Source organism: Eriocheir sinensis, chromosome 10, assembly GCF_024679095.1.
Source record: "Eriocheir sinensis breed Jianghai 21 chromosome 10, ASM2467909v1, whole genome shotgun sequence".
Classification (NCBI taxonomy): Eukaryota; Metazoa; Arthropoda; class Malacostraca; order Decapoda; family Varunidae; genus Eriocheir; species Eriocheir sinensis.
Window position 1 is genome coordinate 14513477 of NC_066518.1, and position 12717 is coordinate 14526193.

The 12717-nt window shown below is 46.9% G+C and overlaps 1 protein-coding gene across 7 annotated transcripts in view; it reads right to left on the bottom strand.

The window, feature by feature from the left end:
- Positions 1 to 12105, bottom strand: part of LOC126996626 (transcription factor 12-like) — a 38649-nt gene extending 26544 nt beyond the window's left edge. The window contains exons 1-2 of one of the 7 annotated variants that reach the window (XM_050857304.1): positions 11315 to 12105; positions 5882 to 5926 (exon numbers count right to left, since the gene is read on the bottom strand). In XM_050857304.1, coding sequence (XP_050713261.1) covers positions 5882 to 5926; positions 11315 to 11698 — 429 coding nt within the window. In that variant the 5' untranslated portion in view covers positions 11699 to 12105. Of the gene's footprint in view, positions 1 to 4888; positions 5238 to 5881; positions 5927 to 11314 lie in introns of those variants that run through there. The other 6 variants (XM_050857302.1, XM_050857303.1, XM_050857306.1 and 3 more) reach the window with 6 other exon arrangements.
- Positions 12106 to 12717: the final 612 nt, after the last annotated feature.

Consider the following 12717-nt stretch of genomic DNA (forward strand, 5'->3'; position numbering starts at 1 on the left):
CGAGCCAAAAACCTGAATGTCGCCTCCCAACCACGGAGACCTAACCACGACACAGAGACCATCCCCTTCCTACTAACACTACTAGAGACCAGAGACCTTCACAGCATCTGGCACAGGGAAACATTAAGACGAACTGAACTGGCTCTTATGCACCATCGCTTGGCACCAAATCTATCTAACTAATACTACCACGACACAGAGGCCATCCCCTTCCTACTAACACTACTAGAGACCAGACACCTTCACAGCATCTCGCACAGGGAAACATTAAGACGAACTGGACTGGCTCTTATGCACCCTCGCTTGGCACCAAATCTATCTAACTAATACTACCACCTCAGCTGCGACTGTGGTGGACCAATTTTGTTTTAACCTACACTGTACTTTCAAGGTGTCCAAAAAACTAACCTAACCTAGGCTAACCTTTTTTTCTAACAGGTAATACATTTTGAACTGCACTGTACTTTCGGCGTGTCAAAAAAAAAAAAAAAAAAAAAAAAAAAAAAAAACTAACCTAACCTAACCTAACCTCATCTCTCTTCTAACAGGTAATAAATACATTTTGACCTGCACTGTACTTTCGATGTGTCCAAAAATCCTAACAAATAAATTATCTCTTTGTTATCATGTACTGCATCTTCTATGAGGTCAAAACAGCTAACAGATTATCTTTTTTAACATGTATATACTGCACTTTCCATGTGGCCAATAAACTAACAAATTCATTCTCCCTTTTTCTTTTAAATGTAGTAACGTCCAATCTGTGTATGGTGTCCCCTGCTTGGTTAAAATCGATCTTGGTGTCCTATAGTTGGGAGTGCAATGTCATCTAATCCGTGAAAACTGTTCTCCGGATGACTGGCTTAATATTGGTGTTCTAGTACAAGGAAAAGAAAGCAACTGAGTATAGGTGTTTGGATAATAAGTTTAATTTTTTTTCCAGGTGTTAGTGTTGAGCAAGTGAAATCCTGTCTAACTTGTGTGCACTGTTTTCCGGATGATTGGCTTAATATTGGTGTTCTAGTACTAGGAAAAGATAGCAATTGAGGATAAGTGTTTGTATAATAGGTTTAATTTTTTTCCTGGTGTTAGTGTTGAGCAAGTGAAATCCTGTCTAACTTGTGTGCACTGCTCTCTGGGTGACAGGCATCGGTGTTCTACCATTGGGAAAGTATAGGACCGTCTTACTTTATAACTAAGCTTAAAATTTACCTTGGCGCCTTAGTGTTCCTCGGTTAAGTCAGTCTGTTACCCGTACTCTCAAACATTTCGGGGCTTATACACCCACACTTATTAAGGCTTTGGTAGAGGTTGTGTAAGTATCTCCATGGGTAGTTTTATAAGTCTAGTGATAGTTTGGCCAGGCTTCTGCACCATGAATGTGAAAAACGCGCATGAGAACCAGACTTATCTTCCTTGTGGTCTTTGGAAGTATGTGTTGTGAGAGCCGAAAGCGTCCGAGTGTCTGACAGTATTCTCAGACGCTTCCGTCTCCTACTTCAACTACTTCCAAAGGCCAAAAGGAAGTTCAATCGGGTTCTAGTGAGTGCGTTTTTAAGTTCATGGTACAGAAAAAGGGTCACACTACCACCAGGGCCATAAAACTACCCATGGAAATACCCAGAAATCCTACGAAAGCCTTGTCAAATGTGGGTGCATGGGCACAGAAATGTTTAAAGAAAGAATATAACCCTACATAGAAACGTCCTGAGTAATGTCAACAACACTAAGATAACTTCCCTTCAAACCTCATCTGGACTCAATCAAGTTACCCACACAGCACTTGCCTTCAACCCTCATCTGGACTCACTTCAGCAGTCACACATGCACCACCCTTCCTTCCTTCCCTCCCTCCCTGGCTATACCTTGACCCTTCACGTACACCTATGCATTTTTCCTCATGATATAACTAACTTTCTTTCCCTTATAACTCACACCTGGCTTCTCTAATGGTATAACTCTCACTAGTCTTCACACGTGATGTAATTCCTATCTTTCATCAAAATGTAACCTTCATTCGGATCCACTCATAATATATCTCCCACTGGTCGTCCTCATAATATATCTTTCTTGCCTCACCCTCATATGTAACTCTCTTGGCTCCCTCATAATATAAATCTTTTGCCTTTCCTAGCATATAACTCTTTCTAGCCTTTTCTCTCATATATAACTCACTTGTCTTCCCTCATAATGGATCACTCTTGCCCTTATTCACTTCAAACATGGGGCGATTACTTATGTTATGTAATCGATTACGATTACTTCATATTTTTCACGATTACGATTACAATAAAAATAGGTGTGATCAATTACGATTACATGATGTATTAATCGTGATTACAGGAAAGACTGAAAGGTGAACTTGCAAATTTCATACACATGTACACCATATTAAATATTTAATTGGTTGAATTGCAAGATATCTAGAGTACATACATGCTATACGAGAAACTATTAACTAAAACTTTGCTAATGTAATCGCAAAAGTAATCACGATTACGATTACTTAAAAAATGAGAGGGTAATCGATTACGATTACTTGAAAAATTGTAATCGATTACGATTGCCCCATGTCTGATTCACTTGTCTCTCCTTATAACCTAACTTTCTCTTGTCTTCACTCGTAACCTAGCTCTCACTTCCCTCCCGCTCTTCATAATCTAGCTCCCTTGCCCTTCCTCATAACAACTCACTTTGTCTCTCCTCATAATCTAACTAGCTTTGAATTCCTCACAATCTAACACACTTACCTTCCCTCGTAACTTACCTCTCACCTCCCTTTCCTCATAATCTAGCTCCCTTGCCCTTCCTCATAATCATTCACTTCGTCTCTCCTCATAATCTAACTAGCTTGACCCTCGCATTCTAACACACTTGCCCTCCCTCGTAACATAACTCTCACCTCCTTCCCTACATAATCTAGCTTCTTTGCCTTCCTCATACGCTATCTCACTTGCCTTCCCTCATAATTTAACCTGCCATCCTCATTACTTAATTCTTACTTGCCTTCCCTCGTAACCTAACTCTCCCTTGCCTTCCGCCATAAGAAATCGACGTCTAAGTACTCGAACCAATATCACCCTACACCTCTTCTTACACTTTTCCTCCTATACCCCAGAATGCTTCCTTGACTCCTTGAACCTATACCTACTTTACTCCTGTACCCCAGAATGCATCCCTGACTCCACAGTTTGCTTACACCCTTATAATCGAAATCACCCTACTCCTATATCCCAAATGTTTCCTTGACTACTTGACCTTACACCTCCTCCTCCTTCTCTCTTCCCTGACACCACTTTGCTAACACACTAGAGGCGGGAGGAAACATGGGCACGAGAGCAGCCGTTCCAGCACCTCTTGACCCCCAGTAGTCGCCACCACACGCGGATTCAGTAAGCTGACTCGGCGCCCCGTCCAGATGTCTTTCATCGGGTCTCGCCGCCTTGGCACGCGGGCGGAACACAACAACACAACACGCGATTGGTGACTCCTTCAGGGTGGTGACGATCGCACGAAGTGTTGTGTGTATGTATATGTTGAAAGGCATACCAATACACGCAATGGAAGTTTTTTGTGTTGCAAGCCATATCAATACTAAAATTATATATATAGCCGTTGCCATCATTAAAGTACGACAAAAAATATATCTCCTCTTGGTTCTACTTGATTTCTGAGACTTACTAATGAATGGAAATCCGATGCTACGCTAAAACGTAAATAATGCGTTTTTTTACAATAAAATAAACCAACGACAACTCCAGTGTGGCTGCAGTTTAGCATTTCATTTACTAAGGACTTTATTGCGATGGTGGGACCCTGTGTGTGTGTGTGTGTGTGTGTGTGTGTGTGTGTGTGTGTGTGTGTGTGTGTGTGTGTGTGTGTGTGTATGTGTGTGTGTGTGTGTGTGTGTGTGTGTAGCGCCAGTGTTGCCTCCACCGCTTTTCGTTCTGCCCAAGCGTGCCACACCTATCACCACATTCTCCTTTCTGATAGCCAAGCCCTTGCCCTAACCACGGCCGCGGACGGACACAACCGACCCAGACACATCCCACCGCGCCCAGCTCGCATGATTCTTTTTTCTCCCCAATCAGAACTGAAATAAATCACAAGGTAACCACGTCATCGTAACAGGTGGGCGCCTCTGACAGCCGCCGCCAAGGTGTGCTCCCCCGCGACACCGTACCCGCCGCAGGTGTCAAGGGCGGTCTGGGAAATGCGGCGGCGTGGCAAGTGTGGCGATGACAGGCGCGGGGTGCGGCAGCCAATGCTCACCTGGCTGCAGAACACGCACCAAAATAGATCACTGGCCGTCCCAACACTTACCTTCGCCTAAATTAAGAACCAATTAGCAGATCACCTGAGTCCCGCCGAGGTTGGGTCCGTTCGGCAGAGACAGATGAGACGGGGAAGCCGTGGAAGGGCGGCGAGGCGGCGGCGGCCCATGGTCACCGCTTCTACACGGCCGGAAGTGGGATCAAGTTAAACCCCCAAGGGATCAAGGGAAGAGGGGAGGAGGGTGATCGGGCGACGCTTCTCTCCTTGACTCCAGATGCTACGTCTACAACCTCAATCACTCGGGCTTCGGACAGTCCTGCCGAACTAACGGGACACTGATATGAGGCTCGTCGCGGCTTCTCAAAAGTTTAGATAAGTGAGAGCGTAACAAATTCATCGGGGCGCGCTCAGAATGGCCCCAGCAGCACTACAATAACGGCGCCCAAGGTCAACAGTGCCCTCGCGTGCCACCCTCGCCACACAGCCGCTATTCATTCACCGCCGTTCCATTACACTGGCTCGAGCTCATCTCTCCCATTACTCAACCCAAGAACCACCCAACCACCCACCGGCCCGACGGAGAGCAAGGAGCTAAAAGGGTCAGATGTCTTACCCCGCGTGGCTTCTGGGGCGGCATGTAGACCAGCGGAGTCTTGTAGTAAGGATAAGTGCAAAACATTGTTGCTGGTGTTGAGACGGTGGTGGTGGAGGTGGGGACGGGGCGGCGGCGGAGGCTCCGATGGTCGTTCTTGTGCCAGCACTCGGCCTCACACCTCGACTCACATGACACAACACCGCTAAAAGTCTCTGATCGATGGCAACTTTGCTCCGAGAGGCAATATGCTTATTAAGAGTCGGGGCAGTGATTTTTGAGGGTCGTAAATCCCAGACGTGCCTCCGCGCGCCGCGTCCGACCAGTGAAGCCTCTCACTGACACACAACTTTGGAGTGATGCTCACACACGGAGGAGATAACCCTAGCTCATCTTGTGGCGTCCGTGGGCGGGGTGTCCTGGCAACCCGCCCCTCGGATTGGCCGTGCACCACCCTGCCCCGCCCACTCCATCAAGTTTCTTGTACGGCATTAACAAAACTATTCACTGCCTCATGCCGAGACCTTAGGACTGTTAGACATACGGCGGGGACGACAGTGGCAGCAGGCAGCGTGAGGGGACCGGAGGGCCCGGAGGAGGCGGCGGAGAGCCACAGAGGCGAGAGGCATCGCTCCTCCGCCACCCGGCGAGGGGAAGTGCAACAGCCGGTTGGTTCCATCACCGAAAATGGGAAACCTGACATTCTAACCAATTTTTGTGTCGACATTTAGCAGCGCGAGGAAGATTTGATTAGCGACTGCTACTCAGAGTAAGTGCGTAAAAAGGGCGCGATACACGAACGAGGAGAGAGCCCCGGCGGCGGCGGGTGTGGGAGGTGTATACACCACCTCCGGCACACACACACACACACACACACACAGGCTGACTAGCCTTTAAGGGGTCACCTTGCAATTTTGAGTTCATCATATACAAGATAAGAAAGATGAGCCACATAGAGTGGTGGTTCCCAGGCCATGACGCCCCCCCTCTCCCCCCCACCCCCACACTACTCACCACACCCGCGTGGCTCCGGCTCGCCACCCACGACGCGTCACTCACCTGGAACACAAGAACAAATCGTTAATGATCAACACGAAGGGACAAGTAATGGGTAATAGAAATGCTTTCCTCCACACACGAATCTGATTCTTCTTCAGACCGACAGGAATAACTTTTGCTCTCTCTCACCGTAGGAAATGTGCCTTTGCTGTTAAATATAAACATTACAGTCATCTTCCACAAAGTAATACCTCTGAGCCTGAATTTTTATAACACTTTCTTTTATTTGGATAAGAAGCACGCACGCACGCACCCACACGCACACACACACGTACAGGTAGGTACACACATTAATCCTTTCTATAAAACACTCACTCCCCCTCAGAAGCCTTGCACCTCAAATCATGGGGGAAGGCACATTCCGGAAGCGTCCCACCAACATTAAATTCTTAAAACAATTCGGCGCCAAAGCACACACACACACACACACACATTTGACAAAGCTCTCGTGGGAGTTTGGGGCATTTCCAGGGGTGACTTTATGACCCTTCTGGTAGTATGATCCTTCTTCTGTACTATGAACCTAACAAAACACTCATTAGAACCCGACTGATCTCCCTTTTGGCCTTTGGAAGTAGTTGATGAGAGGCGGAAGCGTCTGACAACACCGATCCCACCAGCAGCACCCTCATCCCCTGCGCGGCTTCCTCCCTCCGGAACTCACTCCCTCGTGGGCCGGCCAAGACGTGACGGAGGAGCAGCTTAAAGGTTTGATATTTATGTCACACTGACGGGAAAGTTATTGGCACGTGCTACATACCAACACCCCCATCGCACCCCGCCCCCTTTCTCACTGCTCTGACTTCACTCTTAATCATTTTCATTTGTAGCGATTTTTTTTAACAAGTAACAAGAAGAAAACGAAGAAGAAAACGTAGTGGTAATAGAAGACGAAGAAAAAATGAAAAAAAGTGAGAAAGTTAAAAATGAAGTAAAAGACGGAGGAGAGAACGAAGGTGTAGTAGTAGTAGAAGACCAAGAAAAAACGATGAAAAAGATGAGAAAGTTAAAAATGAAGTAAAGGTAGAACAGGAAGAAGGTCTCAATCTTGCGAGACCTAAAGAGGGAGAATTTCGAGTGTTACAGAAGACAAAGAGATTACACGCCACATTTACTTAATTAACTCCTGCTTTCCCTTCCCTTTCCCTATAACGTATAAGTATTTTTTTTTTATTTACAATTAACGCCTCTATCTTATGAAGGCTAAAGAGAAATCAAACGTTACAGAACACTACATACACTATACACGGCACATTAAGTCTTCACTCCTGCTCATCCTTCGTGTTGTTATAACGTTTAATTTGAAGCGATATTTTTTGCTCTCACAATTAACGTCTTAATCTTGCAAAGGCCTACAGGACACGACGCGGTTTTTTCTTCCTCAGTGCTGCTATAACGTTTGATTTTCTTCTTTTGTAATTTTCGATAGGCAGAAAAAAAAGGTGAGCGCGACAGAACACACGTGACATGTTGAACGTCCGCGACATTCCACTAATGAAGGAAGGGGGAGGAGGAGGAGGAGGAAGGGGTGAGGAGCGGGAGGGGGGACTGGGGGAGTGAAGTGAGTCCGCTGCATATTTATCCAACACCTTATATACGTATTATCAGGACGCTACTGATTATCTGGTCGCACAACTTATCAACATACCAACTTATCTTTCTGCGTAAATACAAATATAAATAGAAAGAACTGAACATATAGATAAAAAATATATAAAAAAAAAATCTGTTGGCACAACCTGGACGAACTACGAGACTTGTCCTCCTGAGGTAAACCGATCAAAAGGGTGAGGAGGAAAGTGCTGAGGGGGAAGGGAGAGGAAGGTGAACGCTGGTGGTGGTGGTGGTGGCCATGAGCTCACGTCCGAAGGTGGTGGTGGTGGTGGTGGTGGTGGTGAGTAATGAGGGGCATGGGAACGAGTCTCTTGGGCACGTCAACACCACCGAGGAAAATTTACACTGACAAATGTTTACCGTGGATGGCGTGGCGCAGGAAGTGTTGACCACCGTTGCCAGATTATCGTACTCAGAGCATAGGATTTACCGGTTTCTGACGCATAACTATTGCCAAGAAACATCATGAATTAACTGTTTTAACGATAACTATGAATGAATCTTGTTATCGGGGCCCAGGAGACAGTTTTGGGGTCAGAAATCGGTAAATATAAGAGGCTGAGTACGACAATCTGGTAACGTTGGACTGATGACTCCCTCTTGACATCCCTATACCACCCTGGCGTGCATCAAGAGGTGAAGTGGAGGGGCATAACATGGGGCCATATTCGTAACCATTTCGGTGCCTAAACACATATACTTGACAAGGCTTTCGTAGGAGTTCTGAGCATTTCCAGGGATAGTTTAATGACCCTGGTTGTAGTTTGACCTTCTTCTGTACCGCGAACCTAAAAACCCATTAGAACCCGATTAATCCCCTTGTTGGCCTTTGGAAATAGCTGACGTGAGAGGCGGAAGCGTCTGAGAATACCAACCATAGGCTACACCTACGCGTGGCCTTGGTGTTTATCTCCGTCACGCTGCCCCTTGAGTCTCTGATGGGTATATAATGATCGAGAAAGGTAGATTATTTTTTGTTACATATGAACAGGAATTAGTAGTGGATTTAAAAGCATCGAAGAAGTGTGTGTGTGTGTGTGTGTGTGTATGTGTGTGTGTGTGTGTGTGTGTGTGTGTGTGTGTGTGTGTGTGTGTGTGTGTGTGTGTGTGTGTGTGTGTGTGTGTCCCAATGCCATATGCGGAACAGAGCAGTAACTCATACATTCCTCGCGAGAAGAGTTAAGGAGCGTGATCAAGAAGTCAAGGACGCTCCTTAAGAGAACCAAATAAACTGAGTGTTCGGAGGCATGAGAGAACATATAGTTGGGGTATTCTGAGACGCTTCCTCCTCTCGCACCAGTTACTTCCAAAGGCCAAAGAGGTGATCAATCGGATTCTAATGAGTTTTTAAGGTTCAAGGTATACATAGGATGGGTCAAACTACCACCACGGTCAGACAAATCCCCATGGAGGGGCCCAACACAACCCCTACGAAAGCCTTGTCAAATTTGTGTGCTTGAGCGACGAAATGTTTAAGATTACGAGCACGGCGCTTGCCCCTCTCCCATCAACTATTTCTAAAGGGCTAAAAAAAAAAAGGTTATATGCATTATTGTGAGTGTTTCTTCACGTTCATAGTATAGAAATCATGCCAAACTACCACCAGGATCACAACTACTTATGGTAAGGCCCACAACCTCCCCTACGAAAGCCTTGTCAAATGTGTGAACTTATGAATATGTCCACATGACTGCTGCGACACTCCTCAGCGGGGGCAGCAGGATCAGGTTACCCACACACCCTTAACTGCATGCTCGGCTCTTACGGGTTTGGTTGGACATCTTTAGACTCATCTCTCGTGTTTGAGGGACGTTGTTGTTTTGACGTTTACGCTCGTTGGCTATTTATTCAGTTCACTGCCAAGAATAACAAACACTTGAACGATTAATCTGCGTTTCGAGTGGCCTAAAACACACCAATAATTATGTTGCGATATGTCTTCTCTTATCTTTCTTGGTTCTTGGGCTGGTCGCTCCACGCATAAGTAAGTAAATAGCCATAATGGGGATCAACGGGGCGAGAATCAGTCATCCCATCGTAAAGAGTAAACCAAAATATTTCAGTTGCTGGTATTATCATTGTAAACATATGTACTGTGTGGCGGACGGTCTAGGGATGGTCTCTCCACAAATGAGTAAATAAATGGTCATAATGGGGTTCAGCAGGGCCAGAATCAGTCATCCCATAAACAAAACAAAGCCAAAATATATCAAAGTTGCTGGTATTATCATTGTAAACATGTGTACTGTGTGGCGGACGGTCTAGGGTCACTCTCTTCACGAATGAATAGATAAATATATATATATATATATATATATATATATATATATATATATATATATATATATATATATATATATATATATATATATATAATGGGAATGAGCAGGGCCAGAATCAGTCACCCCATAAATAAAACAAAGCTAAAGTATTTCAAAGTCGCTGGTATTAACAATGAAAACTTATATACTGTGTGGAGGACTTGTCTAAACTACGGATCAACGGATTAATTACAACTGGAGAACATACATAATTTCCTTAAAAATATATCTTGGTTTACTCTGCCATGCCTTCGCCCTACTTACTTTACCTGATTATTTATCTATTGACGGAAGCATCAGCAATGGCAGAAACGATCAAGGAGACAATTAAAAAAAAGTAAGGAGAAAATGCACGTGACGGTTGACTAGAAAAAAATTAAGATATTAAAACAAAAAAATTCACATCACCAAGGCCCCACACCAGCCACACACACACACACACACACACGAAACAAGAAAAATCAAAGTTTCCGGGTGACTCAAAAGGCTAATTATTTTCGTTCATTGAATTGTTTCCGTCACTGACTTTGCTTTGAATAAACCATTGATTATTATGTTATTTACTCTCTCTTGCGTGCGCACACCACCAGCATGGAGGGAATGTGACGGTCCAGGTGCGTGAGGAAGGCAATCAACAGGTGGCGCGGGTGGTAGCGAGGGACCCAAAATTATTGTCACCTGACACACCCTGCTCGCCCTTCCACCACCACCACCATCACTACCGCTGCTGGTGCTTGGCCGCCGCCACCTCCACCGCCGCCGTCGCATGTACAGGATGCTTATAATGCATGCAGTGCAGTGAATACATGTAAATAAATAACTGTAAATATGCAGGAAGGAACCTCCTGCCCAGAGCCACCATGACAATTAACTGGCGAGTGGCGACCTTGTACCGGCCACGCATTCCTTTTTGCTCGCTAGAGGGCGGGTGAGGTCAGGTCCAGGTGGGGGCGGTACTTTGGGGAATGTGGGAAGAGTTTTTCCTGGTGGCGGCGCGAAACTCCTCCACAAAACGAAAACATGGCGGGCTCACTGAAGCAGCGTGAAGTGCAGGCACACTTGGAGGGTGAGTGTGTATCTCTAAAGTCAACACAAGGAAGGGATGACACTGATGTGTTAAGCTGATCTGGGGTCACGCACGGTCACACCTCACCACTTACCTCACTGCTCACTCCCTGCCCACACCCTCACCTTCAGGTGCTACGTCAGCACGCAGCAGCAGGGCGCAGCACACGGAAACATTCGATTACCCTCCAAGACTCGGAAACCGTAAACAGATTCGTTTATATTTTACTGTTAACAAACACTCGTGCATCACGCGGTGCTCCGACGATATGAAGAGAAACTAAAACAAGGTGGCAACTTAATTGTAGGTAATGACCATTCAAACCATGAGCTGGGCAGGGCGTTTGGCGGTGTCCTGCACGCGTTGTGCTGCTCAACACTAACTCACCAGATGCTGTCCAGTTTGCACTCGACGGGCGCCGCCGCTGGTGCTGCTGGTTTCCATCGGCGTCCCACGCAGGTGCGCGTGAGGGTAAGGGTTCATGACGGGGTGTCGGCGGCCGTGGCCAGAGTGTAGTCCCCGCACGCTGGTGGTGGTGGGGGCCATGTGCAGGGTGCGTGTCATGAGGGCGCCGTTGGCCATGTGGGTGACACGCGTGGAGCGATCACTGCTGTAGGCGCCGCCACACGCCATGGGCGAGGCTGAGGAGCCTCCTGAGGGAGAACTGACGGGCTGAGGCGACATCTGCGTCGGGGGACTCAGGACCCCAGCACGGCCACCGTCCAGGGGAGATTGGACGCCCATGTATCCGCTAACAATGGGCTGCATCATGCTCACCGCCACACTGGCTGCACTATCACATACTATCACAGAAAAAAATGTACTGAGTCACTAATTCGTGCTGTTACACTATTCCCACGTCCTGCTCGCACTCATTACACTGCTCAACCACAGTCCGTCGATGCGTGGGGGCGCAAGAGTGCTGGCGGGAGAGAGTCGGGGCTGATTCGCAGGAGATGAGTGGTCAGGCCCAGCGCGGCCACAAGACTGCCGCCCCGCCAGGCAAGCCAGCATGTTGCGGCTCCTCTCCCCCCGCTCTCCCTCCGCCGTCACCACCACCACTACTACCGCCACCACCACCGCTACCACTCCACAGACGATGCCCTAACGCCGCACATGCTTCATTCCATCTTACTAAACAAACACTGCCCCGTGATTTTTACTATAGGATAAATTTTTCAAAATCCGAATCAAGACAATAACACCCCCGGCAGACGCTACGCTCTGCTGCTGAATAGCGAGTGTTCGTTTGTGCGTGTGTGTGGTTGGGAGCGGGTAGACTGCGAGGCACCACGCCACTAACCTTGCCAGGGCCGCCCCGTCCTGCCCAGCACAGCACCCACACACCTGCAGCCCTGCCCCTGCCCGCCGGTACCCGCACAGTGCCCAGCGTGAGCCCTTTCTTCAATACAACAACGTTCGAGGGAAATAGCAGACCAATGGCAGGGAATACCCAAGGAGGTGAGCAACAGGAAGGATGCCAGGCGCAATCCACATGGCCCGTGCCCCCCCTCCCCTTCCTCCACCCTTTCCTTCCTCCCTCTCTCCCTCCACTTGACCATTATTACTGTTGTTTTGTTATCATTATTATCATTATCATCAAACAGTGCAATAGATAGAGCCACAAGAGTACTGATACTAAATGAAGTTAATCACCAATTCCGCCTGACACAAAGAACTAAGGCAAAAAGGGAATAAACTAGAACATTGATCATAAAAATAAAAAAAAGGTCTAGCTAACTGTGAGTATCAAACAGTATACAAAAAAAAAAGTAAGTGAGAAAATTGTG